Consider the following 27174-nt stretch of genomic DNA (forward strand, 5'->3'; position numbering starts at 1 on the left):
GCCGGGCAATTACATCTGCCTACTTTTCTGCAGCATCCCTGTATCTGTAGAGGTGTATTGCTGTTGAGACTGTTGCATTCTGCAGTTTAATTAATGTATGGGACATCTTTTTGGAAATTAATTTATGAAACATCTTTTTGGGAGGGAAGGAAACTAGGCAGGTTTTGAGAACTGCAAAATGATTCTTCAAACAATTAAAATTAAAGAAGGGAAGAAAGCAGGTACATGACATAGGATATAGTTTTTTTCTATTTTAAAATCTATTTTTTACTATTGTTATCTCCTCTAACAATTCATCTACAATTAAAGTTTTGGCTTTCATTTTTCTTTTAATTTCCTTTGACTATCCAGCACATCATCTCTTTTTGACTAAAGGAAAAATGCATTGCCTGTATGTATGAATGCATAGGTAGAGACCAGCTGATGGGTTTAAAATAAGCATATCTTAAAATACAATATCTATTTCACTACCGGGGGTTATCATTTAATACCATTATGCCATGCTTGCTGATACCCATCTATACAGATGGATATTTCTAATACTGTTAATGCTATCTGGTGCATAACCTCGTTAATGGCTCATTTAAAACAAGCATTTCAGTGGATCAAGCTGATTGCTCGCCAGTCCTAAATGCACGTGTAGCTACCTTAAAATCATGTTTATAAGAAGTAAGTCCCCTTTAACTCGAAAGAAGATATTCCCAAGTGTACAGGGACACGGGACCACACTTAAGTGATTTTTTAAAAAATGGCTTACTTTGAGTAATGAGTTTCGAATCAGTCTCTAAATGCAATCACCCACGAGCAAGCACTTTTAATTTAAAACCAGGAGCAACTCGGGAGCAAAGTGAGCAAAATACTTCTCCTGTTGAGAAGTATGTGGTATGGCTATGCCATTCTCCTTTTAAGCAGCTGTCCGCTCGTCCATCCATTTTCTAAATCCAATTTGTAAAAAGACGTAGACACACTGCTGTGTTTCAGTGCAAAGACACAACAGTAGTAAATGCCCGTATTCAACTGCAGCAAGACCCACTTCCAACAGAATTCAACACCATGGTATCTTGAAAGATATGGTTCTTAAAGCCTCTTTACCATGGCAGTCGGCAGAGGGATTGAACCTGTCAAATATTCAGTTGTGATTCATGCATATTTTAAGGTGCATGCCATTCCTAGGAAATTCACATCAGCTTCCCTTCACCATTATCCTTTATCCCTCTCTAGGGTTACGGTTTGGATACAGCCCATAATTTTAAAAAGATGCTCAATGTTGCCATTTAAGTGCAGGACTTTTATTTAGCCAAACAGGGAGCTGGTTTAAGGACTGCATGGGGAGCTTGACGTAAGGAATAAATAGGGAAAGTAAAAAAAAGAAGAAGAAGCCTAGCTTAGAATGGGAAAGGATTTCTGATGACAATTAGGTGCACTAATTAGCACGAATGACCTATATTTTGCAGGAGGCGTGTTTACGATTCCATTGTGCCAAAGTGCTTGAATGTAAACCAGTTTAGTCGCACGGACTTCAGTAGGATTCTTTCGGCTTAAGTCTGTGAATCCGACTAACAGAACAATCCCATACAGATTTACCTAGGAGTAAATCCTGTGCTGCGGGACTGATTTCTGAGTAAACATAGATTGGCTTCCATCTTACAAACTTTAAATGTGAGGGCGATGCACACCAATGTAAAAACAACTTGCAATGAGAGACAGAAATACAGAGGAGGGGAAATTACTGGGGACAAGCAGTTTTGCGATCCAGTCGAAGTATACATTATTGAATCTATTCCTCAGTTATAACCAATGAAGAAGAGAGTTTTGCAATATGCATGCAGCTATAATCCCCATACATGTTTACTTGGAAGTAAATCTTTCTGAGCTCAGGTGCACACGAGATTGCAGCTGTAAACAGATTCTTAAATTCAGGCAGGCCTACAAGAGCCAATGCAGCAAAACTGAAAATTAAAGGACTTTTATTTTAAGTGGGTTGCGGATTCTTCAACTGAGAGAAAGGCTACAAGAGAAAAAGCAGAACATTTAGCAGACTCTGTTTAAAAACGGCCCTGCTGTTTGTTTTTAAAAAGCATTTTCCAAATCTACTCTGGATTGCTCAGAGCTAAAATTGGTTCTAATCTTAACATCCTCGAAAGCTTTGTTCAGAAAATACTCTTCTTTGTTCTGTATTTTTGTGGATGTGTCATTTTTAAACAGTATTGACTCTTTATTTCATAAATGTTTATAAAATAAGGGCAGAGCAATAGCACACAAGAAAATATCATATTACAAAAACAAAATTTTAAACCCGGTATACTTGGGAGTGGAGGTTCCATTTACGCAATAAATACAAATAATGAATCCAGTGAAAAACACACTGTTGTTGGTTCTAAACTATCCTTGGTGGAAATCAGTTGTAGGACATTAAACTACTGGAGAGGAGCTGATTCCAATCTATAGTGCAATATGCAGAAACTGCATTTCCTCCCCATTGTAGTGCTAGTATGGTTAAATTTATTGGAACTGGGGGCGGCGGGGGGGGGGGAGAAACAATGTTTTGAAACACTTGTGGGGACCACAGCCGCCTCAAATAAGTGATCCAAGATATATTTCTGCTAAAAGTTGCTTGAAAGCAGGTGTGTTTAAAATTACTATTACGCACTATAGTTTGCAGAAATAGAAACTGCTGCTTCGATGCCAAATTATTGGATCGTCACCCATTTGTCTTAGGTTTGGTAGCTAAAAGGAGCCGTTTCTATAGACGAGGCTTAACCCTCGGTGCTTAGATTAACACAGTTCTTCGGTTCTTTGTTCTAAGAGATGTAGTCAGCCGTAACAATGAGCCTGGCTACATAAAGAGGTGAAGGGATGATGATGATGATGATAGAATAACAACACTAATAACAGTAAAATAGCATATATCAAGAAGTTGCAATATTTCACAGATGTATTTTATTTCAGCTCTGTAACACCCATGTTTGCCCAAGGCAGGTTTAATTTTAAAAACGTGATTTTTTAAAAAAGAGAGGAGGAGAAAACAATACAATCTTAAATATGTTCCTAGATGCTATTCTGTAGGATGTGTTCCACATGTGCTTGGAAGTATTTCTATCTTGAACTGGTCTTCCATGCCGATTCTACCCAGAGAGTGACTATTGTTAACTGGGTCCATGTGCAAAGTGTGTGTGCCTTTGCTTTCTTATATTAAAAAAGCTGTATGTGTGATGACTTCATCCATGTCGATAATACTACAGCAGCTATTGTGAGGCAGAACAAAACAAAAAAAACACTAAAAATCTTCTCAAAATACATTGATTTTGCCTTTTTTGCTGCTCTACTTTGAACGATACATTGCTGTTTTTGTACTTTTTGCAGATATGTTCAAGGTAGAACTACAAAAAATGCATTATGTGTTGAGAACATTTGTTGTGGTCTTCTGTTCTGTCCGACAATAACTGCTCTAGCAGACCTTTTGAACATCACTCAACCCTGCGACCCTTCCCTACTGAAAATTTCAGAAACTGAAATGTATCCATATATATATATATATGGGGGCCAAACAAAATGTAATTTACAAGGTCTGGGTGTATAACTTGGTGGTATCATATAACATAGCATTGCAGGAAAAATAACAGTAGAAATAATCGCATTTACAGAATCTGAAATAATCTGAGAAATGCATTCTTGAAAAGAAACTTCATCCAGAATATTACGGATATATATTAATGTTGATAATAATACAATTTGGAATTAGGGAAATATAATTTAAATGCACAAATGGCTAAATTAAAACTGCATGAGTGGATCAGTTGGCAAGAGTTTTAAAACCTTGCAGTGGCTGCAAATGTAGGCGTGGTGAATTAGCAAAGTTTGCAGAATGAGGAAGAGTCACAGCTTGTTCCAGTTGACCTGTCACACCCCCTAGCCCCTAAAGCAGGACAAATACCCCCTTGAGCTAGACCAACGGGTTTCTCAAACCTCCTGCATTCAGGAGGAATTTCCACCCTGATCTGTCTGCTGAGGAACCTGTGTGCATTTGTCAGTGAACCCCTGGCCATTGCAGAAAGATCATGGCACGAGGGACGCCCATCCCCTGTGCAAAGTGACCGACTGTTGCAGAATGCACACAACCCTTTTATTTGGCTGTGCATTAAAGGGAGGAATTGGTAATGCTCTTTCAGGGAAGCTTAGAATTGTAGAATTGCAAGGGACGCGGGGGGGGGGAGAGTCATCTAGTCCAACCCCCTGCCGATGCAGGAATCAACTGGCTTGTCTGTCGTTCCTGAACCTTTCACTGAGGACCTCGGACAAATTTCCAGAGTGTCTTAGGGTTCCCTAGGGAGATGGTTTGAAACCCGTAGAACCCTGCACCAAAGTTAAGGTAAAGGTAAAGGGACCCCTGACCGTTAGGTCCAGTCGTGGCCGACTCTGGGGTTGTGGCGCTCATCTCGCTTTATTGGCCGAGGGAGCTGGCGTACAGCTTCCGGGTCATGTGGCCAGCATGACTAAGCCGCTTCTGGAGAACCAGAACAGCACACGGAAACGGCATTTACCATCCCGCCGGAGCGGTACCTATTTATCTACTTGCACTTTGACGTGCTTTCGAACAGCTAGGTTGGCAGGAGCTGGGACCGAGCAATGGGACCTCACCCCGTCGCGGGGATTCGAACCGCCAACCTTCTGATTGGCAAGTCCTAGGCTCTGTGATTTAACCCACAGCGCCACCCACATCCCTGCACCAAAGTTATGCTGAAGTTATTTGTACATGCACGTGAAGTCATTCTAGGACTGGCCATTTTAAATTGTGGAAGTGGCCTTGGCTAGGATAGCTGATGGGGAAGTGTAAAACACTGGCTACTGCAGCTTCAGATTAGATGGTTAACAAGTGGATAAGATGGATGGAGTTGGGAGCCAATAGGACCTAGCTGAATTTGGCAAACATGGCAGTAACAGAAAACAATGCTTAGGAGCCTTGAAGCTGATATGATGTTGCTGATCATCATCATCATCATCATCATCATCATCATAACAATAATAATAATAATAATTTTATTTATATCCCACCCTCCCCAGCCAAAGCCGGGCTCAGAGCGGCTAACAACAATAAAAATAACACAGTTTACATAAAACCATAATCATTTAATTGAAATACATTCTGAAATCAATTCATTCCAAAATCAATTCAGAATCAAATTAATGGCAACCATTGGGCTAGAGTTCTGTGAGGATTGCCAAAGGAGGGGGTCAGACTGTACCCTGGGCAAAGGCCTGGTGGAACAGCTCTGTCTTGCAGGCCCTGCGGAAAGATGTCAAGTCCCGCAGGGCCCTAGTCTCTTGTGACAGAGCGTTCCACCAGATTGGGGCCACAGCCGAAAAAGCCCTGCTGATAGGGCCAATGTTAGGCATACTCATTTCTTTATACCTCTGTAATCTCTGATTGAAGCAGGTTCATGAAGAAACATAATAATAATAATAATAATAATAATAATAATAATAATAATAATAATATAATTTATTATTTATACCCCGCCCATCTGGCTGGGCTTCCCCAGCCACTCTGGGCGGCTTCCAAAAAAATATTTAAATACCGTAATACATCAAACATTTAAAGCTTCCCTATACAGGGCTGCCTTCAGATGTCTTCTAAAGGTTGTGTAATTCTTTATCTCCTTGACATCTGAAGGGAGGGTGTTCAACAGGGAGGGTGCCACCACCAAGACGGCCCCCTGCCTGGTTCCCTGTAACCTCACTTCTCGCAGGGAGGGAACCGCCAGAAGGCCCTCGGCGCTGGACCTCAGTGTCCGGGCAGAACGATGGGGGTGGAGATGCTCCTTCAGATATACTGGACCGAGGCCGTTTAGGGCTTTAAAGGTCAGCACCAACACTTTGAATTGTGCTCAGAAATCCAAAGGAAGGCAAATATTTAGGGCAGGGTTATATATATATATTTGCCTTCCTTTGGATTTCTGATGGTCAGGGATGATGGGACTTGTAGTCCAATAAAACCCAGAGGGCCTCAGGTTCCCCCACCATAAAGGAAAGACAGAGTGATTTCTGAGGAGGCAAAATGTGTCTTACACTGTTAGTTGTAAGGATTTTTTTTAAAATTTCCTTTGCAGTAGCTGAGTAGGTGAACAGGAAAATTACATCTCTAAGTAAGCTTTTGCCTTCTCTCACCTTCCAATGAATGACAAAGGGTACAGATTCCAAGATAAGCTTTTGTGCTTTGGGGAAATAGCATGCATTGAAATAATAGGGAACAGAGTGGCTTGGTTAAAGTGACATGGTTAAAGTGAAAGTCTTTTATAAGCGGGGGGTGGGGTGGGGTGCGGGGATATGGTCACATCATTGGTGTGTACCTTTCTGAAACTCTATGGCCAAGCCACCCCACTGGGAATACGAAAGGCAGTACTTCTTTATGCAGTGCATAATTAATCTGTGGAACTCATTGACACAAGGCACAGAGAATATGCTTTAAAAGAGCATTAGACAAATTCATGGAGGGTAGGTGTATCATTTGTTATTGATCATACAGTAATGCTATGATTAGAGTGGCTGGGGAAACCCAGCCAGATGGGCAGGGTATAAATACTAAAATAATAATAATAATAATAATAATAATAATAATAATAATGTCAAAGTCTAAATGATGTAGATATCTGAAATACTGCTTCCCTCCCTACAAACCCACTCATTTATTAACATCAACATAGCAAGTCATCTTGGTATTATTATTATTATTATTATTATTATTATTATTATTTGTATACCGCCCTATGCCCGCAGATCTCAAGTTAAAATCACATTATAAAAAACATAAAATGCATAATAAAAACAAAAACAAGAGCAACCCAATAACCCCCCCGCCTCCACAACACATTTTTAAAGGGTATTGGATGTCAATCAACCAAAGGCCTGGTCAAAGAGGAACATTTTTGCCTGGCACCTAAAGGTATATAATGAAGGCTCAGGCCAAACCTCCCTGGGGAGAGTATCCCACAAATGGGGAGACACTGCAGAAAAGGCCCCATTGGAAGTTCCGCTGCCCACAGAAGTTTTAGCGGTGGTGCTCTGGGAGACAGCATTCTCTGCAGCAGCTCCTAAGTTGTGGAATTTCCTCCCCACAATTGCACTCAGGTCCCGATTGTAAGCTTTGTTGGCCATCGGGAGAACAGAATGTTGGACTAGAAGGGCCTTTGTCCTGGTCCAGCTATTTCTGTGTTCTCGTGGCTCATTAAAATGATTTATTAGTGCTTAAGTCTGCCTGGGCTTTTGCGAAATCAGAGAACCACTCTCCCTGTATGGATATGAGACCCCCACACCCTGCAATGTGCTGAGAGCAGCTGGGAAGTCCATGGGTAGGCAACCTAAGGCCCGGGGGCCGGATTTGGCCCCATCGCCTTCTAAATCCGGCCTGCGGACGGTCCGGGAATCAGTATGTATTACATGAGTAGAATGTGTGCTTTTATTTAAAATGCATCTCTGGGTTATTTGTGGGGCATAGGAATTCATTCATTCTTATTTTTTTCAAAATACAGTCCGCCCCCCCCCCCACAAGGGCTGAGGGACAGTGAACCAGCCCCTTGCTGGAAAAGTTTGCTGACCCCTGTCCTCGTTCACTGAGAGCCAGTGTGGTGTAGTGGTTAAGAGCGGTAGACTCATAATCTGGTGAACTGGGTTCGCTTCCCCGCTCCTCCACATGCAGCTGCTGGGTGACCTTGGGCTAGTCACACTTCTCTGAAGTCTCTCAGCTCCACTCACCTCACAGAGTGTTTGTTGTGGGAGAGGAAGGGAAAGGAGATTGTTAGCCACTTTGAGACTCCTTTGGGTAGTGATAAAGCGGGATATCAAATCCAAACTCCTCCTCCTCCTAGAATCATAGAATCATAGAGTTGGAAGAGACCACAAGGGCCATCGAGTCCAACCCCCTGCCAAACAGGAAACACCATCAGAGCACTCCTCTTCTTCTTCATTGCCCTCTCCATGCAAGCATGGAGAAGCATGGTGTCTGATGATGCAAACACGACTGCTATGGTGTGTGTTTTTGGCTAACAGAATCAGAATAGCTAAGAGCTGGAGAAGTAAAGGTAAAGGTAAAGGTACCCCTGCCCGTACGGGCCAGTCTTGACAGACTCTAGGGTTGTGCGCTCATCTCACTCTAGAGGCTGGGAGCCAGCGCTGTCCGCAGACACTTCCGGGTCACGTGGCCAGCGTGACAAGCTGCATCTGGCGAGCCAGCGCAGCACACGGAACGCCGTTTACCTTCCCGCTGGTAAGCGGTCCCTATTTATCTACTTGCACCCAGGGGTGCTTTCGAACTGCTAGGTTGGCAGGCGCTGGGACCGAACGATGGGAGCGCACCCCGCCGCGGGGATTCGAACCGCCGACCTTTCGATCGGCAAGTCCTAGGCGTTGAGGCTTTTACCCACAGCGCCACCCGCGTCCCGCCACTGGAGAAGTGGTAGGTTGCAATTCCTGAGACAGTGGCAGAGCATATGATTGTGTTTCCACCTTTTGATAAGACGAAGAGGACAGTTAGTACAGGGGTGCAAACAACATTAGAAGAGCCTAGTGGTACATCCAGTCCACCACCCCGTTCTCACAGTAGCCATCAGATGCCTCTGGGAAGCGCACCAACAAGACCATTGTGCAACAGTGCAATTCTGCCCGGACACTGAGGTCCAGCTCCGAGGCCCTTCTGGCGGTTCCCTCACTGCGAGAAGTGAGGTTACAGGGAACCAGGCAGAGGGCCTTCTCGGTGGTGGCACCCACCCTGTGGAATGCCCTCCCATCCAATGTCAAGGGAAAAAACAGCCATCTGACTTTCAGAAGACATCTGAAGGCAGCCCTGTTAGGGACGTTTTTGATGTTTTATTGTGTTTTTAATATTCTGTTGGGACGCGGGTGGCGCTGTGGTGTAAACCACTGAGCCTTAGGCTTGCCGATCGGAAGGTTGGCGGTTCAAATCCCCGCGACGGGGTGAGCTCCCATTGCTCGGTCCCTGCTCCTGCCAACCTAGCAGTTCGAAAGCACGTCAAAGTGCAAGTAGATAAATAGGTACTGCTCTGGCAGGAAGGTAAACGGCGTTTCTGTGTGCTGCTCTGGTTTGCCAGAAGCGGCTTAGTCATGCTGGCCACATGACTCAGAAGCTGTACGCCGGCTCCCTCGGCCAGTAAAGCGAGATGAGCGCCGCAAACCCAGAGTTCGCGACTGGACTTAACTGTCAGGGGTCCTTTACCTTTACCTTTAATATCCTGTTGGAAGCCGCCCAGAGTGGCTAGGGAAACCCAGCCAGATGAGTGGGGTATAAATAAATCATTATTAATATTACTATTACTACTGCTACTATTTAGTTTAGAGGCATACTGCGTCCAACAGTGGACGTAGAACAGAGGCATCAAGACTTGAAGTCATTGGTAGCATTATTAGAGGAGATTACGTATTTTAAAGCCATAAAAGTTAGTGAACATCACTGCCACTTTGTGTAGTGCAGATTCCATAGTTTAACTGCGCTGTGTGGAGAATCCCTTTCTTTTTTCTGTCCTGAATCTTCTAGCATTCACCTTCATTGGACTTCTCGGTTTTTCTGAAATGCCATGCATAAATTTTATACACTTCTTGCCTTTTACTAGGCTTTTCTCTGATCTGAGAAGTCCTAAATGTTGCACTCTTTCCCAATAGGCAAGTTGTCCCATCCCCTCGATCCCGTTACCCTTTCCAGCTCTGCAACAACGGTGCCAACTTGAATAAAATATTGGGGTGCCAGGTAAGCCCTGCCCCACATAAATCGATCACATGACATGGCACATGCACAACATTTGAATGGCAATGTCCATTAACTTTGGGGGGCCCAGTCCCCTCAAATATTTTATTGGGGGGGGGCAAAGGGACATCAGCCCCTAGGAGTTGGCTCCTCTGCTCTGCAATTACTTTTTTGAGATGAAGTGACCAAAACTCTAAACAAATAAATAATATTTATACCCCACCCATCTGGTAGGGTTTTTCCAGCTACTCTGGGCAACTTACAGCATATTTAAAACATAATAAAACATCAAACATTAAAAACTCCCTGATACAAGGCTGCCTTCAGATGTCTTCTACAAGTTGTGTAGTTCTTTATCTTCTTGACATCTGATGGGAGGGCATTCTACAGGGAGGGCACCACTACTGAGAAGGCCTTCTGTCTGGTTCCCTTCACTTCTTCCAGTGAGGAAACCAGCGGAAGACCCTCGCAGCTGGACCTCAGTGTCCAGGCTGAAGGATGGGGGTGGAGACACTCCTTCAGGTATACTGGACCCAGGCTGTTTAGGGCTTTAAAGGTCAGCACCAACACTGTGGTTTGTGCTTTGAAACGTACCGTTTTCCAAATGCAGCCACACCACAGATTTGTAGAGGAAAGTAGAGGCTGTAATGCAGGTGAGACCTTGGGCTGCTCAAGGTGTGAAGAAGCATAATGAGTGAGCACAAAGGGAAAGAGGTGTGTTCATCTCTGCCAAAGAGACAGGGGTTCTCATTAATATGGTCTACTAGGGGTGTGTGTGTGTTTTTTAATACTATTGCAATCATTTAATTAAAAAAAATCATTGTGTCATTGTTTTACTTATGGCTGTATTTTGACAATAATAACAAACATAATGGATTGTGTCCCGTGTTAACCCGACTCAGAGTAGATCCACTGCAAATAATGAACTTATGTCCATTGTGTTCAGTGGATCTGCTCTGAGTAGGATTTAGTTGGGAGCATCATCTTCATCACCATCATCATCATCATCACTATCACCATCATCATATAGATTGTGAATCTCCTTGGGAAAGGGCAGCTTGCAATTTTTTAGAAATTTTGAGAGAATCGATGGAGTGCAGTTCATACCTAAATGCAGAAAGTATTATATATACAAATGTATTACTGCCTTAATAATGATGATAATAATTTTATTATTTATACCCTGCCCAAGCCCATCTGGCTGGATTAAATATGCACCACCAGAAAACAACAACAAATTTAGAAAACAAGTGTGTGGCGCTCACTGGCCGTCCTTAGCCCAAAGGTGGAGGGCCAGCATTGTTCCTCGCCCCTCGAGAAATATGAATGCACATTGCCCGGAAGCAGGAGGCTGCGTCTTGGTGCTGAGGACGTCTGTCTAGGTGGCTCAGGGATGGGCATCGGGGGTGCAGTGGGTGGGCCCGGAGACAGAGGTGGGGGTGTTCCGGAAGGAGGGAGGGGGCAGCCCTGGATTATTTCCGCTGCTTCCCCAAAGTGACGGCTCCCTCTCGCTTCTCCCGCCGCAGGCTCCAGCAGCAAGTCTTGTCGTCGCAAGGCGCAGGGCGGTCGCTGCCGTCGGAGGAGGAGAGCGCCGGAGAGCCCCTCCTGGGCGCCGCCGCCAGCCCCGCCGCCAGCCTGTCCAGCAAAGCCGCCGCCTCCTCGGCCATCTCCATCACTTCCAGCGACAGCGAATGTGATCTGTGAGAAGGAAGAAGAGGAGGAGAGCAGGAGGAGGAAGGACTGACGGGGCGGTCGGGCGCGCGGGAGAGCCGAGGGCGCAGCAGCAGCAGCGGTGGCACAGCCGCCTCCGCCTCCAGCCAAGCACTCCTCGCCAGCCAGTGCCTGTCTGCCTGCCTTGCCCGCCTTCACGGCTTCCTGCGCCGCTTTGCCTTGTCCGCAATCCCGGGCCCGACGGCTGGTGGCGGGCCTGCGGAGCAGCCGGAGTCTCCAAGGACCGTCCAGCCCGTCTGAAAAAGCAGGACGCGAAAACGCTCGGAGAGACTCCGCTGTCGCTTGTCCTCCCAGCGGCATCTTCGTCGCCTTCCATCCTTCAGCCAGGATCTGGTGTAAAGATGCCTCAAAAGTCACACACACGCGGAGAGGGAGAAAGAGAGGCGCCAAACCTAGAGGGATGAGGATAGAAATTGCAGCTCCGTCGCCTGCCGCAAATCCTAATTCCTCCCTCTGGGGATTTCCAGCTGAAAAGTTGCTGGTGGTTGTTTGTTTGGTTTGGTTTGTTAGTTCGCTTTTATTTTGAAAAGTTTTTTTTTATACATATACATATATATAAATATAAATATAAATATTCTATATAATGTTTATTGACTTATTTAAAGAATTGCTCTGTGGGTAGATTGTTTTATTTGATTATCATAATTGCTATTATTAATTATTATTAATATTATTATTATTATAATTATTGTCTGAGGCTTGATGCCTGCGTACGCTGGTGATTTAATTTCCTTTTTCTCCCCGTGGAGCATGTGCAGCAGGACCAGGGATTGTAGGGGGAGGGGGCAGCCAAATCACAACAAACAGACCAAGAAACGAACAATTCCAGTGTAATAAAATAATAGGTGAGCGAAACTGAGATTCTTTCTTTCCCGTCCTTGACTTAAAACGCTTTTGAAACCAGGAGAAGAGTTGGAAGCGCTTTGTTTGCATGGATCTGGGGTCTAAACAAGGTCCACAGAGAGCACCTGGATGTGGATTTAAAAGAAAAGAAGTGAATTTAAAACCAAGCGTGATTTCCAGAAAACAAGAGTCGGTCCATTCTATCCACGTTCCTGAGCAACGCTTATTCATTTTCGTTGGTGCGCAAAAAACAGAAGGCCCCTTATTGCGCTTGTGGATTCAGCACCAAGGAGGTTTTACGGTCTTGGGGTAAAGCAGTTTTGAGAGACAAACCGAGCCAAAGGACTGAGGGTGGGGAGAGAGAAGGGAGCGTTTCGGTACAAGAAGACAAAAGTCAGGAAAATCTTTGGGCCTTGGAAGAGAGAACAAGGCAGCAGTCTGTCCTATCCAGACTTAGGAGTAGCTATTTTATTAACTGCGTTGCAACGCCGTCCAGTAACCGAAGTTCTCCGAACCAGTTACTCTTTTTTTTTTTTAAAGCAATTAAAATAACAGCACAATGCAATGAGGGGTAAGCCCTGATAAACTCAACGGGTCTAGTAGGATTGCAGTGCACAGCTGCTCTTTGCAGAAACTAGAGGTTAGGTCGGAGCTGCAAAGATGGCATCTTTGCCTTTTCTGGCTTCTGAATTAAGCCCTGTTTGTACGCACAGCGGGCTAATGCAAGAGGGGGGGGGGGGATATTGCAGCCATCTGGGTAACGCAAGATGTAGCTCCTGTGTCCTTTCAATAAGGAAAACAGGGCAGATTTTCAACAGTGCTTACTTTAAAGTAAAAATATCCCGGGGATAACTTGCAGTTGACAGAGGATAAATTGGGCACCACACACCCACGATCCATCCTTTGAGTATGGCTTTATGAGCATAAACTTGGCGCGTTTAAAAAATGCTATTTACCTTCAACATACCAGTTTTATCTCCTTATGCTAGAGGGATCCTGTGCAAAGTGATCAACGGAGTTCTGCGCGCTAATGTGAGTGTCTGAGGGCCCTGCTCCTTCCTGCCACTCACCATCTGGCCTGGGGCGGGGCCTGAGGCCTCACAAGGACTGCTGGACTCTGCTGCCCGGGAGGACTCTCCTGCATGTGAGTGTCTGAGGGCCCTGCTCCTTCCTGCCACTCACCATCTGGCCTGGGGCGGGGCCTGAGGCCTCACAAGGACTGCTGGACTCTGCTGCCCGGGAGGACTCTCCTGCATGTGAGTGTCTGAGGGCCCTGCTCCTTCCTGCCACTCACCATCTGGCCTGGGGCGGGGCCTGAGGCCTCACAAGGACTGCTGGACTCTGCTGCCCGGGAGGACTCTCCTGCATGTGAGTGTCTGAGGGCCCTGCTCCTTCCTGCCACTCACCATCTGGCCTGGGGCGGGGCCTGAGGCCTCACAAGGACTGCTGGACTCTGCTGCCCGGGAGGACTCTCCTGCATGTGAGTGTCTGAGGGCCCTGCTCCTTCCTGCCACTCACCATCTGGCCTGGGGCGGGGCCTGAGGCCTCACAAGGACTGCTGGACTCTGCTGCCCGGGAGGACTCTCCTGCATGTGAGTGTCTGAGGGCCCTGCTCCTTCCTGCCACTCACCATCTGGCCTGGGGCGGGGCCTGAGGCCTCACAAGGACTGCTGGACTCTGCTGCCCGGGAGGACTCTCCTGCATGTGAGTGTCTGAGGGCCCTGCTCCTTCCTGCCACTCACCATCTGGCCTGGGGCGGGGCCTGAAGCCTCATAAAGGACTGCTGGACTCTGCTGCCCGGGAGGACTCTCCTGCATGTGAGTGTATGGGGTCCTGCTCCTTCCTGCCACTCACCATCTGGCCTGGGGCGGGGCCTGACGGGCCTCACTGGAACAGTTGCTGTTACTGCTGGAGGGGTGCAGAGTGCTTTTAAAATGTTTTAAAATTTTAATTTTGAATTTTTTGTATGGGGGGGGGTGCGGTGGATGTTTATTGGGCCTGGGAATTTGTTTGATTTTATGTTTTTGTAATTTTTGTAATTTCTATTGTTTTTTGTTTATATTGTCTTATTTGTGGTTTTTTTTTTTTTGTTTGTTTGTTTCTTAAAGGGGTTATTTTGTTCTTAAGGGGAGGGGTCAGGGCTGCCGGGGAATGGGCCCCAGCCCATAAAATGGCTGGGATATGCTTCACAGGGGGGAATGCACTGGGACAACCGATCTCAGTGATCACGGGTAGGAGGAGGAGTTACGCTAAGACCAGACCATGTCATTACAGAGGAGGCAGGTTTAGTCGTTGGCTGAGGACTATCCCTGCCTCTGGGTCTGGTCCTGACCGGATGAATACTAGAATCAGCAAGGGATACCCACATGACCTGAAAGTGCTGCTGTGCAATGCCAGGTCAATGACTCATAAGACCACTGCCATCCATGACTTGATCATGGATGGAGGACTTGACCTGGCATGTGTAACAGAGACTTGGTTGGATGAAGCAGATGGGCCTGTCCTTGCCGCTGCTTGTCCACCAGGTTTCTCTTACGCACAGCAACCCAGGTCATGTGGGCGGGGAGGGGGGGTTGCAGTGATTTTTAGGAAGTCATTAGTTTGCACCAGGCGTCCTATTGGGAAGACCCAGTTTTCTGAGTGCATGTTCTGGAAGTTGGGCAATAGGGGCAGTACAGGATTCCTTTTGGTGTACCGACCTCCCCGCTGCACCAAGGATTCCCTGCCCGAGCTGCTTCAGGTCGTGGCGGATGTTCTCCTGGAGACACCTAGCTTGGTCGTCCTAGGGGATTTTAACATCCATGCCGACACGACCTTACAAGGGGCCGCTCGGGACTTCGTGGAAAGCATGGCCTCCATGGGGCTGTCCCTGAATAAGTGTGGCCCAACCCATAGCCGCGGACATGCCTTGGACCTGGTGTTTACCTCTACGGATGTTGGTGATCTGACACTAAGTAAAAGCGAAACGAAAGAAGTGCCATGGTCAGATCACTTCCTGGTGCAACTGGACTTCTCCGCGACCCATCCCCTCTGCAGGGAGGTGGGACCGATTCGGATGGTCCGCCCCCGCCACTTAATGGATCCAAATGGTTTCCAGAGAGTGGTTGGGGATGCTTTATCCCATGTTGATGGCCTTTCAGCCGATTCCCTGGTGGCCCGCTGGAATGTGGAGTTAACCAGGGCTATTGACTGTTTGGCTCCGAAGCGCCCTCTCCGATTGCATGAAGCCCGGAGAGCCCCGTGGTTTTCCACGGATCTGAGGGCAATGAAACAATCGTTGAGACGGCTAGAGCGCCGGTGGCGGATAACTCATTCTGAATCTGACCGGACACGGGTTAGAGCTCAACGTCGAGCCTACCAAGTGGCGATAGCGACGGCGAAGAAGACTTTCTTCACCGCCTCTATTGCATCTGCAGAAAACAGCAGCAGGAGACTCTTTCAGGTGGTTCGCAATTTAGCGGAACCACCTGTAACATCGGGGCCCAGTACGGGCCACATGTTCTCCTGCAATGATTTTGCAAATTTTTTTGCAGATAAAATCGCTCAGATTCGGGAAGAAGTAGACTCCACCGTGGGAGCAGGGCCGGGGCGGGAGAGTGCTAGAGTCCTGTCTGGTCAAGTTGTGTGGGATCAATTTCAATCTGTTACCTCCGAGGATGTGGACAGGCTGCTTGGACGAGTGAAGCCAACCACCTGTCTCCTGGATCCTTGCCCATCCTGGCTTATAAAAGCTAGCCGGGAAGGACTGGGCGATGGGCTTCGTGGGGCGGTGAATGCTTCCCTCCGTGAGGGAGCCTTCCCAGACCCGCTGAAAGAGGCGGTTATTAAACCGCTTCTTAAAAAACCATCTTTAGATGCGGCCACGATGGCCAATTATCGCCCAGTCTCAAACCTCCCATTCTTGGGCAAGGTGATTGAGCGAGTGGTTGCTGAACAACTCCAGGCACGCCTGGAAGAAGCGGACCATTTGGATCCCTTCCAGTCGGGATTCAGGCCTCATCATGGGACTGAAACTGCCTTGGTCGCACTGGTTGATGATCTCCGGCGGGCTAGGGACAAAGGTGAGAGCTGTTTCCTAGTTCTGCTGGATCTCTCAGCGGCGTTTGATACCATCGACCATGACATCCTTCTGGACCGTCTTGAGGGGCTGGGAGCTGGGGGCACTGTCATACAGTGGTTCCGCTCCTTCCTCCTGGGCCGTGTTCAGAAAGTGGTGGTGGGGGATGAGTGTTCAGACCCCTGGCCGCTCACTTGTGGGGTGCCTCAGGGTTCTGTCCTCTCCCCCATGCTTTTCAACATCTACATGCAGCCGCTGGGAGCGATCATCAGGAGGTTTGGGCTGGGTGTTCATCAGTATGCAGATGATACCCAGCTCTACCTCTCTTTTAAATCAGAACCAGTGAAGGCGGTAAAGGTCCTGTGTGAGTGTCTGGAGGCGGTTGGAGGATGGATGGCGACTAACAGATTGAGGTTGAATCCTGACAAGACAGAAGTACTGTTTTTGGGGGACAGGCGGCGGGCAGGTGTGGAGGATTCCCTGGTCCTGAATGGGGTAACTGTGCCCCTGAAGGACCAGGTGCGCAGCCTGGGAGTCATTTTGGACTCACAGCTGTCCATGGAGGCACAGGTCAAATCTGTATCCAGGGCAGCTGTTTACCAGCTCCATCTGGTACGTAGGCTGAGACCCTATCTGCCTGCGGACTGTCTCGCCAGAGTGGTACATGCTCTGGTTATCTCCCGCTTGGACTACTGCAATGCGCTCTACGTGGGGCTACCTTTGAAGGTGACCCGGAAACTACAACTAATACAGAATGCGGCAGCTAGACTGGTGACTGGGAGCGGCCGCCGAGACCATATAACACCGGTCTTGAAAGACCTACATTGGCTCCCAGTACGTTTCCGAGCACAATTCAAAGTGTTGGTGCTGACCTTTAAAGCCCTAAATGGCCTCGGTCCAGTATATCTGAAGGAGCGTCTCCTCCCCCATCGTTCTGCCCGGACACTGAGGTCCAGCTCCGAGGGCCTTCTGGCGGTTCCCTCACTGCGAGAGGCCAAGTTGCAGGGAACCAGGCAGAGGGCCTTCTCGGTGGTGGCGCCCGCCCTGTGGAATGCCCTCCCATCGGATGTCAAGGCGATGGACAACTACCTGACATTCAGAAGACATCTGAAGGCAGCCCTGTTCAGGGAAGTTTTTAATATGTGACATTTTAGTGTATTTTTTATCTCTGTTGGAAGCCGCCCAGAGTGGCTGGGGAAACCCAGCCAGATGGGCGGGGTACAAATAATAAATTATTATTATTATTATTATTATAATGCTATACACAGGATGGGGCGGAATAAATTTGCAACCCTACAGAATACTGACACACTTTCCTGAACACTTATTTGTAAATGTGTACAGAACTGGGCTGCACCGCTGGGAAAGGAGCCAGGATTTAAGTTGAGGATGGGCAGTCTCCGTGTTATGGGGAGCAGGCTTCGTGTTGTGGGTACAGAACCTCAGTTAAAGTATTTTTATTTATTTGATCTTGATTGGCTACGCCCATGGACCTTTCCCTTTTTAAAACCAACAGCTTTTTGTAAGGTGCAGTGCAACCCGACTCAGCTTTTGGGTCCCGAGCTAATGTTGGAAAGCAAGTTGAAACAGGGTACTTTTGTTATTACATCAACATCCCGCGTTTCTTCCGTTGTGGAACCTGAAGGCTGTTCCCGCGTGGGTCCCCGAGTGGTCTCCCACCCAGGCCCTAACCAGACCCAGCCCTGCTTAGCTTCGCGTTGCATCCTGCGCCGCCGCGACCTTCTTGCGCCAAGACGGATGGAGAGCGCTTGTTTACCTTTCACGAGCAGCTAAAAACAGCGGGCTCGTTGCACTGCTAGATCTCAAGCTCCGAAGCAGCCACACAACTCGATGTGTGGAGGCAGAGGGCACCTTGGCCGCCCGGTTCCCCCCAAATTTTGGGTGGAATATAGCAAGATTCCGGGCGCTTTACCCGCTTAATTTTCTTCGCCGCGCGCTCGCTCCCTGACTCGGGTTTGCAGAGAAAGCCCGCGCCAAGAGGCAGCTAAGCTCCTTGCGCGCGTCTCCCCCTCCGCCAGCCCAGAGGATTTCACAATATTATACAATTTGAACGCTGATCTTTTAAATCACTTGAGCTGTGCTTTTTTCGGTCTCGCGTTTTGTCCTCGGGGACTCGGCTACCCGAATAAGCTGATTGCTTGCTTGGCTTGGCTTCTTTGCAGCGGGAGAAGGAAAGGGAGCGCGCAGGGGAACCTGCCCGAGTCCTCCCTCCCTCCCTCTCTCCTCCGCCTCCCGCCTGCGTCGCCCCCCGTTTCTCCCCGCCGCCTGGCGAATTCCTAGAAGCCAAGCGCGGAGCCGGAGGCGGTCGCGGCTGGCGCGCACTGCCTTTGCCCGCAGCGCCTTCAGGGCCGGACCAAGACATTTTGCTTCCTGCTGCGCAGCGCAAAGAGAGAGCGCGCGAGAGAGAGCGCGCCCGGCAAGGGCGCTTGCAACCAGTGCAAGGCGTCTATGCGTGGGTGGTGGGGGTCCTGTTATTTTGGCACCCACCGCAGAGACTTCCACGACGCACTTGGTGGGTTTTTTTTTGCTCCTCGCTGGCAGCAAAAACCCAACAAGAATGCATTAAAGAGAGCCGCAACTAAAACGTTGGTGCCCTTTCATTCCCTCGCTCCAAACCAGCTGCCTAAGGCAGACGCATGCCTAGGAAAATATACATCAGTCACGGATGCTTTAGTTGAGATTCCTGCATTGCAAGGGAAACTGGAAAAGCCCCTGGGGGTCCCACCCAGTTCTACAATTCTTTGATTCTATAGGGTGCCTTGTAACGAGTCAGAACAACGCTTCACCTGCCATTGGTTCATTCCGCTAATACTGTCTACACGGACTGGCAGCGGCTCTGCAGGGTTTCAGGCAGGAGTTTCCCAAGCCCGAGCTGGAGATGACGTTGAGCAGGCACCCCCAAACTCGGCCCACCAGCTGTTTTGGGACTACAACTCCCATCATGGCTAGCTAACAGGACCCGAGGTCAGGGATGATGGGAGTTGTAGTCCCAAAACAGCTGGAGGGCCGAGTTTGGGGATGCCTGACGTTGAGACCTTCTGAAGTTGGGACCTTCTGAAGGCAGCCCTGTTTAGGGAAGCTTTTAATGTTTAACGGACTCTTTTATTTTAAATTTTTAAAACTGGAAACCCAGCCAGATGGGCGGGGTATAAATAATAAATTATTATTATTACAGTGGTACCTCAGGTTAAGTACTTAATTCGTTCCGGAGGTCCGTACTTAACCTGAAACTGTTCTTAACTTGAAGACCACTTTAGCTAATGGGGCCTCCTGCTGCTGCCGCGCCGATTTCTGTTCTCATCCTGAAGCAAAGTTCTTAACCTGAAGCACTATTTCTGGGTTAGCGGAGTCTGTAACCTGAAGCAGATGTAGCCTGAAGCGTATTTAACCCGAGGTACCACTGTATTACTTCTGCTTGCGGGGCCGGGCCATCGATCCCCTTCTTGCGCTGCGCTCCTTGGCTGCTTTCTTTTTCTTATTATTTTAAAAAAAATAATAATAAAAGAAAACAAAACAGGAAGGAAGGAAGGACGAATGAACCATTGAACAGACACTTACTTGCCTTACTGGTTATCACGGCGCCACTTGCTTCCGAGTGAACATCTATAGGATTGAGGTGCATAATAACATTTTACTTCTCAGTAACAAAACTCCCTGTTTCTGGGGGAATCGTTAAATGCTCAGGATTTGGTGTAAATCTCCATTTTAATCATCTCTTTCTTGCCTTAAGAAACATCCCATTTTCTCCAGTTTGGTACGGGAGACCAAACAGCGACGAGATACCGGCTGGGTGTGTGTGGAGGAGATAGGCGCTGACGTTGCATTAAGCCCGCACTGCAGTTTGGTTGAGTACAGCTCTTCCCGGTGCCCCGCCATTAATGTGATTTAAATAGCGTGAAGGATTAATGCCGATAAAATAATAGAAGTTTGAGGAGGGGAGGGCGCGCGCTGCGAACAGAAGGGAGAAAGGGATCTCCGTTAATTAGAATCCCTGTTTAATTAATGGAGTGGGACATGCTGACGGCCCAGATCCAATAAAAATTTACCAAGAAGCGCTTGGGGTGCAGTAGGATTCCATGCATGTTTACTGGGGAGTAAATCCCACTGAGTTCAATGGAGACTTTCTCCTAAGTAAATGCATCTTGAATTGCAGCCTCACTGCCCATCTCCATACATGTTTACTCGGGAGTAAGTCTCCCTGAACTCAACTTGGGGCTTATTGCCGGTTAAGTGTGTATCTCAATAACAGCAGGAGGAAGATGGTCAGAAAAGTCAGACCATGCAAATGGATAAACCAAACCACTGGGTGTGGTTTTTTTTTTTTGGGGGGGGGGTGTCCACTCTAAAATGGTAACTAAAAAGCTTCTCGGGTTGGTACCTTATTTTGGAGCAACCCTCCCTATCCGATTAGGGTGCAGCCTTCATTCATCAGTTTGCAGCCTGTGATTTTTAACATAATTCATAAAAGAAAAACTAACCAGTATCTTCCTAGGCTTTAGGAAGTTCTTAAAATGGCTGGCAGATCTATCCTTTAGCTCATGGATAGGCAAACTAAGGCCCTGGGCCGGATCTGGTCCAACCACCTTCTCAATCCGGCCACGGACGGTCCAGGAATCAGTGTGTTTTTACATGAGTAGAATGTGTGCTTTTATTTAAATTGCATATCTGGGTTATTTGTGGGGCATAGGAATTCGTTCATTATTATTTTTTTTCAAAATATAGTCTGGTCCCCCACAAGGTCTGAGGGACAGGGAACCGGCCCCCTGCTGAAAAAGGTTTGCTGACCCCTGCTAGCTGTCTACTCAGCAGAAGGTCCCACTGAGTTCAATGGAGCTTACTCCCAAGTAAATAAGTACAGGATTACAGCAACAATTGCACCAAGGGTGGCTAACCTGCGATTCTAACCTGTGACCCTCTGCCATCAGCCCCAGGCCAATCCTGAACTGAATCCTGAACTGGTTGTTCTACAGACTTGGAACTCCGGGCATGTTTAGTGGGATGTACATGTCACTGTGCTCCTTGGGGCTCATCTAAGCCTTAAGCACATGGGTGTAATGGGGGGAGCAAGGGGACAGCTGCCCCCCTTAATCAAGTAAGTAAATAAAAAATACTAAACCAAAAGTTGAAATTGTAGAAAGATTTTGACAGATTTTTCTGAGCACTTGGGGTCAAAAGAAAGTGATTTAAAAAACGGTTATTGAGAGATTTCATTCCAAATCTGCTAGACAGAGCCAGACAGAGGATGATGACAGGTGGGTGTCCTGTCCTCCCCCCCCCCCCGATAAATCCTGGCTATGCCCATGCTTAAGCAGGTGTCTAATGACCTCAAGTTGAAACCCTACACAAGTTGAAACCATAGCTATGGTTTTCCCAGTAGGGATATGTGGAAGTGAGAGCTGGACCATAAAGAAGGCTGATCGCCAAAGAATGGATGCTTTTGAATTCTGGTGCTGGAGGAGACTCTTGAGAGTCCCATGGACTGCAAGAAGATCAAACCTCTCCATTCTTAAGGAAATCAGCCCTGAGTGCTCACTGGAAGGACAGATCCTGAAGCAGAGACCCTGATGTTAGGAAAGATTGAGGGCACAAGGAGAAGGGGACGACAGAGGATGAGATGGTTGGACAGTATTCTCAAAGCTACCAGCATGAGTTTGACCAAACTGTGGGAGGCAGTGGAAGACAGGAGTGCCTGGCGTGCTCTGGTCCATGGGGTCACGAAGAGTCGGACACGACTAAATGACTAAACAAGAACAACATTGGACTTCTACTACAATACTTTTCAAACTTTCCTAGAAATAAGTGTGGGGTGTATTATTACCAGAGCAGTCAAGTACAACATTTCCTGTTGCCTAGAATGGACACACAGGGGAATGTGGCTCCAGACAGGGAGGACTTCCTGTCATACCTGCTCTGAAGCTTCCTCCCCCTGTGTGTGACTAGGTAGATGTCTGTGACCCTAGCTGATAAAAGGGCTGGCCACGCAACCACCTCTCTCTTGGACTCCTACTTACTCTTACTCTTGGACTCTCCTGACTCTTAGCCAGAGCATGGCTCAACCTTCACATAGGATGGAGTCCACAAGCAGAAAATCTGAGATGTAGCTCAGACTTCTTTTCACTGTAACCACAAGATAAAGCCTGCCTTCAGATTACTGCTGTGAACTGAATGTGAGTAAAACTCTATTCTTACTTTTAAAGAAAGACTGTGTTGTGTTATTATTATTTTAAGAGGGAAATAAAGGGGGAACTTACCAGGAACAATCCAGACTGGATTGCTTAATTAAAGGATTCTAACGAATAATCAACTTGCTTCCAATAATTTGCAAAGGAATGTGCTCTGCCATTTACTCACCAGCGTGAGTGAGGAGGGATAATATCAAAACAATATATCTTCTCCTACCTTCCTTAACATTCCCACAAAAAGCTGCTTTGAACATAGCAGGACGTACTCCTAGTTCCTGAGAATCACAGATAGGTGGGGAAGCTATGCCGTTTTTAAAGTGGTGCAATACTGCTTTAAATGTACAATGCATATGGGGGTCTTTGTGCTTGTGTGAAACCATTTTCTTTCTGCCTGCTTTGTTATTGTCTCACCAACTTTATTGTGTGATCCCAAGTTCTAGTATCTTCTCGGGTGATCACTCGTAGCCGAGTAAGATTGTCTTCCATGAACATGGTCTTAACAGTTAGTCCGTAAGTGACTGTGGAGGCCAATTCTGGATCTACACGTCCTTCCACAGTGGGGACATAGGTTTCCAAATGGTGGCTGTATTCTACTGCTTGGAACAGAGGCTGCATGCTCCTTAACCTACATCCAGCATATATGAATGGGAGAATACTTCAGGAGTAAGCCCTGAGATAAAAATCCCTACCTTGCAGGACATCTTCGGAAGAAGAAAAGGCTAAGGAATAAACCCTACACAAATGCGGAGTGGAGTCCCTGAGATGGTTGGATGGCGCCTTGTACGCCTCCTTATGGCAACTTCTGCAGCCAAGCTGGGGCCAAATGTATTGCTCTGTTTTCCTGTGGATCACATCAGTGAGGTTGGCAGGGAGGTCTTGTCATCTGGGCAGCCCAGGACTTCTATACACACTGCCCAAGCTTGTGCCCCAGAATCACTTTGGTGCTGCTAACACAGCAAAAACAACACGGGAGCCAGCAGTTACAAGTTACCTGTCTCTGCAGCCACAGCAAGTGCTATTGGCATGGGTGAAGGAAATGTTACAATAACAATAACAATAATTTTATTCTTTATACCCCACCCATCTGGCTGGGTCTCCCTGGCCACTCTTCCAACACATATAAAAACATAATAAAACATCAAACATTAAAAACTTCTCAATACAAGGCTGCCCTCAGATGTCTTCTAAAAGTTGTGTAGCTCTTTATCTCCTTGACATCTGACGGGAGGCCATTCCACAGGGAAGTCGCCACTACTGAGAAGGCCTTCTGTCTGGTTCCCTTCACTTCTCACAGTGAAGAAACTGCCAGAAGATCCTCAGAGGAGGACCTCAGTGTCCGGGCTGAACGATAGGGGTGGAGACGCTCCTTCAGGTATACTGGGCCGAGGCCGTTTAGGGCTTTAAAGGTCAGCACCAACACTTTGAAGTGTGCTCAGAAACATACTGGGAGCCAGTGAAGATCCTTTAGGACTGGTGTTATATGGTCCACTCCTAGTCGCCGGCCTAGCTGCCGTATTCTGGATTAGTTGTAGTTTCGGAGGCACCTTCAAAGATAGCCCCAAGAGCATGAAAAAAATGCCATTTGCTTATTTCTGGGAGTTAAGTAGCTGAGGTACAAACGATGCTTGCTTTACTCTGAGTCAGACCAATTGATCCATCAGTACTGCTTAAGCAGACTAGCAGCTGCTCTCTCCAGGGTTTCAGATTCCCAGCCCTACCTGAAGATGCCAGGAATTGAACCAGCGAAAGGAAATGTTCTTCTACTGAGTCCTTCCCCAAATCCATGATAACGGGAGATCCAAAGACTCTGTTCCTGTTTTCACTGGAGGACGGGACTTCTGGAGACTTTTGCCTCTGCATGCACACACACACACAACCCTCCAGTCCTTCCGTATCAGGGAGAAAAGGCTGGACAGATTGCAGAAATTGAGTGGATGCACATCGGCCCCGGAGAGGAGATGGAGGCCTGGTGCCACCCCACATATCCAGGTTTTGCCTCTGGTGACAGCATGAATCATCCTTCAGTCTGCTCAGCTTCCCTTCCCCTCCGCCATCTCCCCCACCCCACCCCGCATTGGACTGGGCCCAGCCTGTTTATGTTTAGAGGGTGGGATGTGCAGAAATCTGACTCGAAATGGCATGATATAATAAACAGACCAGCATCCAAATTAGCAGAAGAACACTTTAACGCTGAAACGCCGCAGTGTGCACACACTTACCTGGGAGTAAGGTGTGTGTGCGTCCCCCCCAATAAAAACCCAGTGGGTCTTACTTCCAAGTAGACATGCATTCATTCCACCAGACCAGCGAGATGTCAAATGCAGAGGCCGGACAGAGAGGCATTAAGAAACAAAGCAAGAATTGGTTATTTACGTTAAACAAAGCGCAGAAGAAAAGCCTGCTACAGGGCCTGCTTTGACCTGTCTCTGTTTAGGCGGACAAAGAGGAAAGTATTGTATCAGAAGTAACATGAATAGGGAGGGAGGAGAAGTGAAACAGCTTTTCCCCTCTATTCAGCCAGTTGAATACTTCCGTTTTCTTTTCAGGCGGGGGCAGGCCTGAATAGGGGAGTCTCGCAAGCCAGGCAGGGAGGCTGTCAAACTGCTCAGAGTAATAAGCTTTAATGAGAGGGTTTGCAGTCCTCCTTGGGACAAAAGGCAAGCTGGAGGGGGGGGGGGGTTGCTGCTGCCGCTGCTGCTGGGAAGGGGGGGGGCGGCGTTGAATGGCTAATGCATTTTGGGGAAGAGATGAGTTTGGCTTGTGGAGGGATTGATTTTGCAAGGAGAAGAGAGAAAGGGGGAGGGTGGGCCTCTGCCCAGCTGTGGACAGAAGAAGGGCCTCTTTTCACAGCTTCTACCCCCCCTTTTCTCTTTCTCTCATACACACACTCACAAACACCCCCCCCCCCCCCGCTTGCCTTCTGCTCATCAGGGCTAAAGCTGAGCAACAGCAAAGTGGGGACCACTGGACGGACAAAAGGGGAAATGGAACTTTGGTTAAACACACACACACACACACACACACACACACTAGCTGGGATCCCCAGAGTGGTTAAGCAGGAAATTCAGGTTGGCATCACAGATTCAGCTCCAGAAAGTCCAGCGGTGGCTGGGATTGCGGATTTTAAAAACAGAGTCTGATTAAGCGCTCCAGAAAAGTTTGGTTGGGTATCACTGAGTCAAAGCAGCTTCACACCAAGCACTGCAGGACGTCAGATAGGTTTAAAATAGCTTTAGACAAAGCAATCCAGATTGGTCAACTTTTGGGAGGGAGCTGTGTGCAAAGCTCATGATTAGAAAGCAAGGCGATTCCCCAGTATGCAAACATTACACAGCCTTCCTTTAAAATAAAAAAATAAATAAATTTATTATAATTTTGAACTGGGCTGCCACTACAAAACTGTCCTAGGAACTTGTCACACACAGCCATTGTGATGCCATGGGAAGACTGTTCGGGTCCCTTCTTGACTCACCGGGGTGTGTGTGTGTGTGTGTGTGTGTGTGTGTGTGTGTGTGTGTTACTTTAAGCCAATCCCTATCTCACAGCCTAACCTGCCCTGCAAGGTTGTTGTGATGTGAAACAAAATTGGGAGGGTGGCAATGGTGCCGGGCATCTATGATCAACCTTGAGTTGCTTGGAAAGAGAGGACAAATAAGGTAGGTGGTCTGAGCTGGATTTGTAAGCAGCCGGGTGAAAACGTGAGGCCTCTGATGGATAAATTGCAGAGCAATTTAGAGCAAAGAATTTGCACTAAAGCGCGTTTGGAGCTAAGAAAACCAAACAGATCTCTGGGCTGATATGCTGCTGTAACTCAGTTCGAGGGAGAGAGAGACAGCTGTGGAGGTCCTCTACCTTGCAGAGCTAAAAGAGCTGGCAATGTAAGGGGAATGTGATTTCTTATTTTCCAGGGTACTTTCTGCCCATTGTGGACTAGAATGGACTCTAAACACCATTTAATTTCAGAGCTGGCATTGAGAGGAGTCCAAGATTCCTGTTTGAGCCTTTGTAAAGTGCCACTTTGTCCTCTCGAATGCCTTTTCCCACCAGCAAATGGTGCCACACTGGACAATTTGTGTGGTCAGAGTAGCACCATCCTATGTTCTGAGACAGAGAGGCTTGCTCTGAAAGAAATACTGGAACCTTCACTCTGTATGCCTATTTGTGAAGCCAACGTGGATTTCTGCTTCTCCCGTTGGGAAATGAGGGAGCACAGAAATGACTAATTACGTTTCTTAAAAGAAAAGAAAAATGCTTTTAACAGTTAAAGGTAAAGGTAAAGGGACCCCTGACCATTAGGTCCAGTTGTGACCGACTCTGGGATTGCAGCGCTCATCTCGCTTTATTGGCCGAGGGAGCCGGCATACAGCTTCCAGGTCATGTGGCCAGCATGACTAAGTCGCTCCTGGCAAACCAGAGCAGCACACGGAAACGCCGTTTACCTTCCCGCCGGAGTGGTACCTATTTATCTACTTGCACTTTTGTGCTTTCGAACTGCTAGGTTGGCAGGAGCAGGGACCGAGGAACGGGAGCTCACCCCGTCGTGGGGATATGAACCGCCGACCTTCTGATCGGCAAGCCCTAGGCTCTGT

General features: G+C 47.6%; 1 protein-coding gene across 2 annotated transcripts in view; it reads left to right on the top strand.

Moving 5' to 3' along the window:
• Positions 1-27174, top strand: part of SIX6 (SIX homeobox 6) — a 284160-nt gene that overhangs the window by 2486 nt on the left and 254500 nt on the right. Inside the window, exon 2 of one of the 2 annotated variants that reach the window (XR_014157441.1) lies at positions 11278-11973. Coding sequence is in view for 1 of the 2 variants with exons in the window: in XM_081866231.1 (XP_081722357.1) it covers positions 11278-11455 (178 nt within the window). In the remaining variant the exon portion in view is untranslated. Of the gene's footprint in view, positions 1-11277; positions 12493-27174 lie in introns of those variants that run through there. The other variant, XM_081866231.1, reaches the window with a different exon arrangement.

This window comes from Podarcis erhardii, assembly GCF_964252035.2.
Source record: "Podarcis erhardii genome assembly, chromosome: 1".
Lineage (NCBI taxonomy): Eukaryota > Metazoa > Chordata > Lepidosauria > Squamata > Lacertidae > Podarcis > Podarcis erhardii.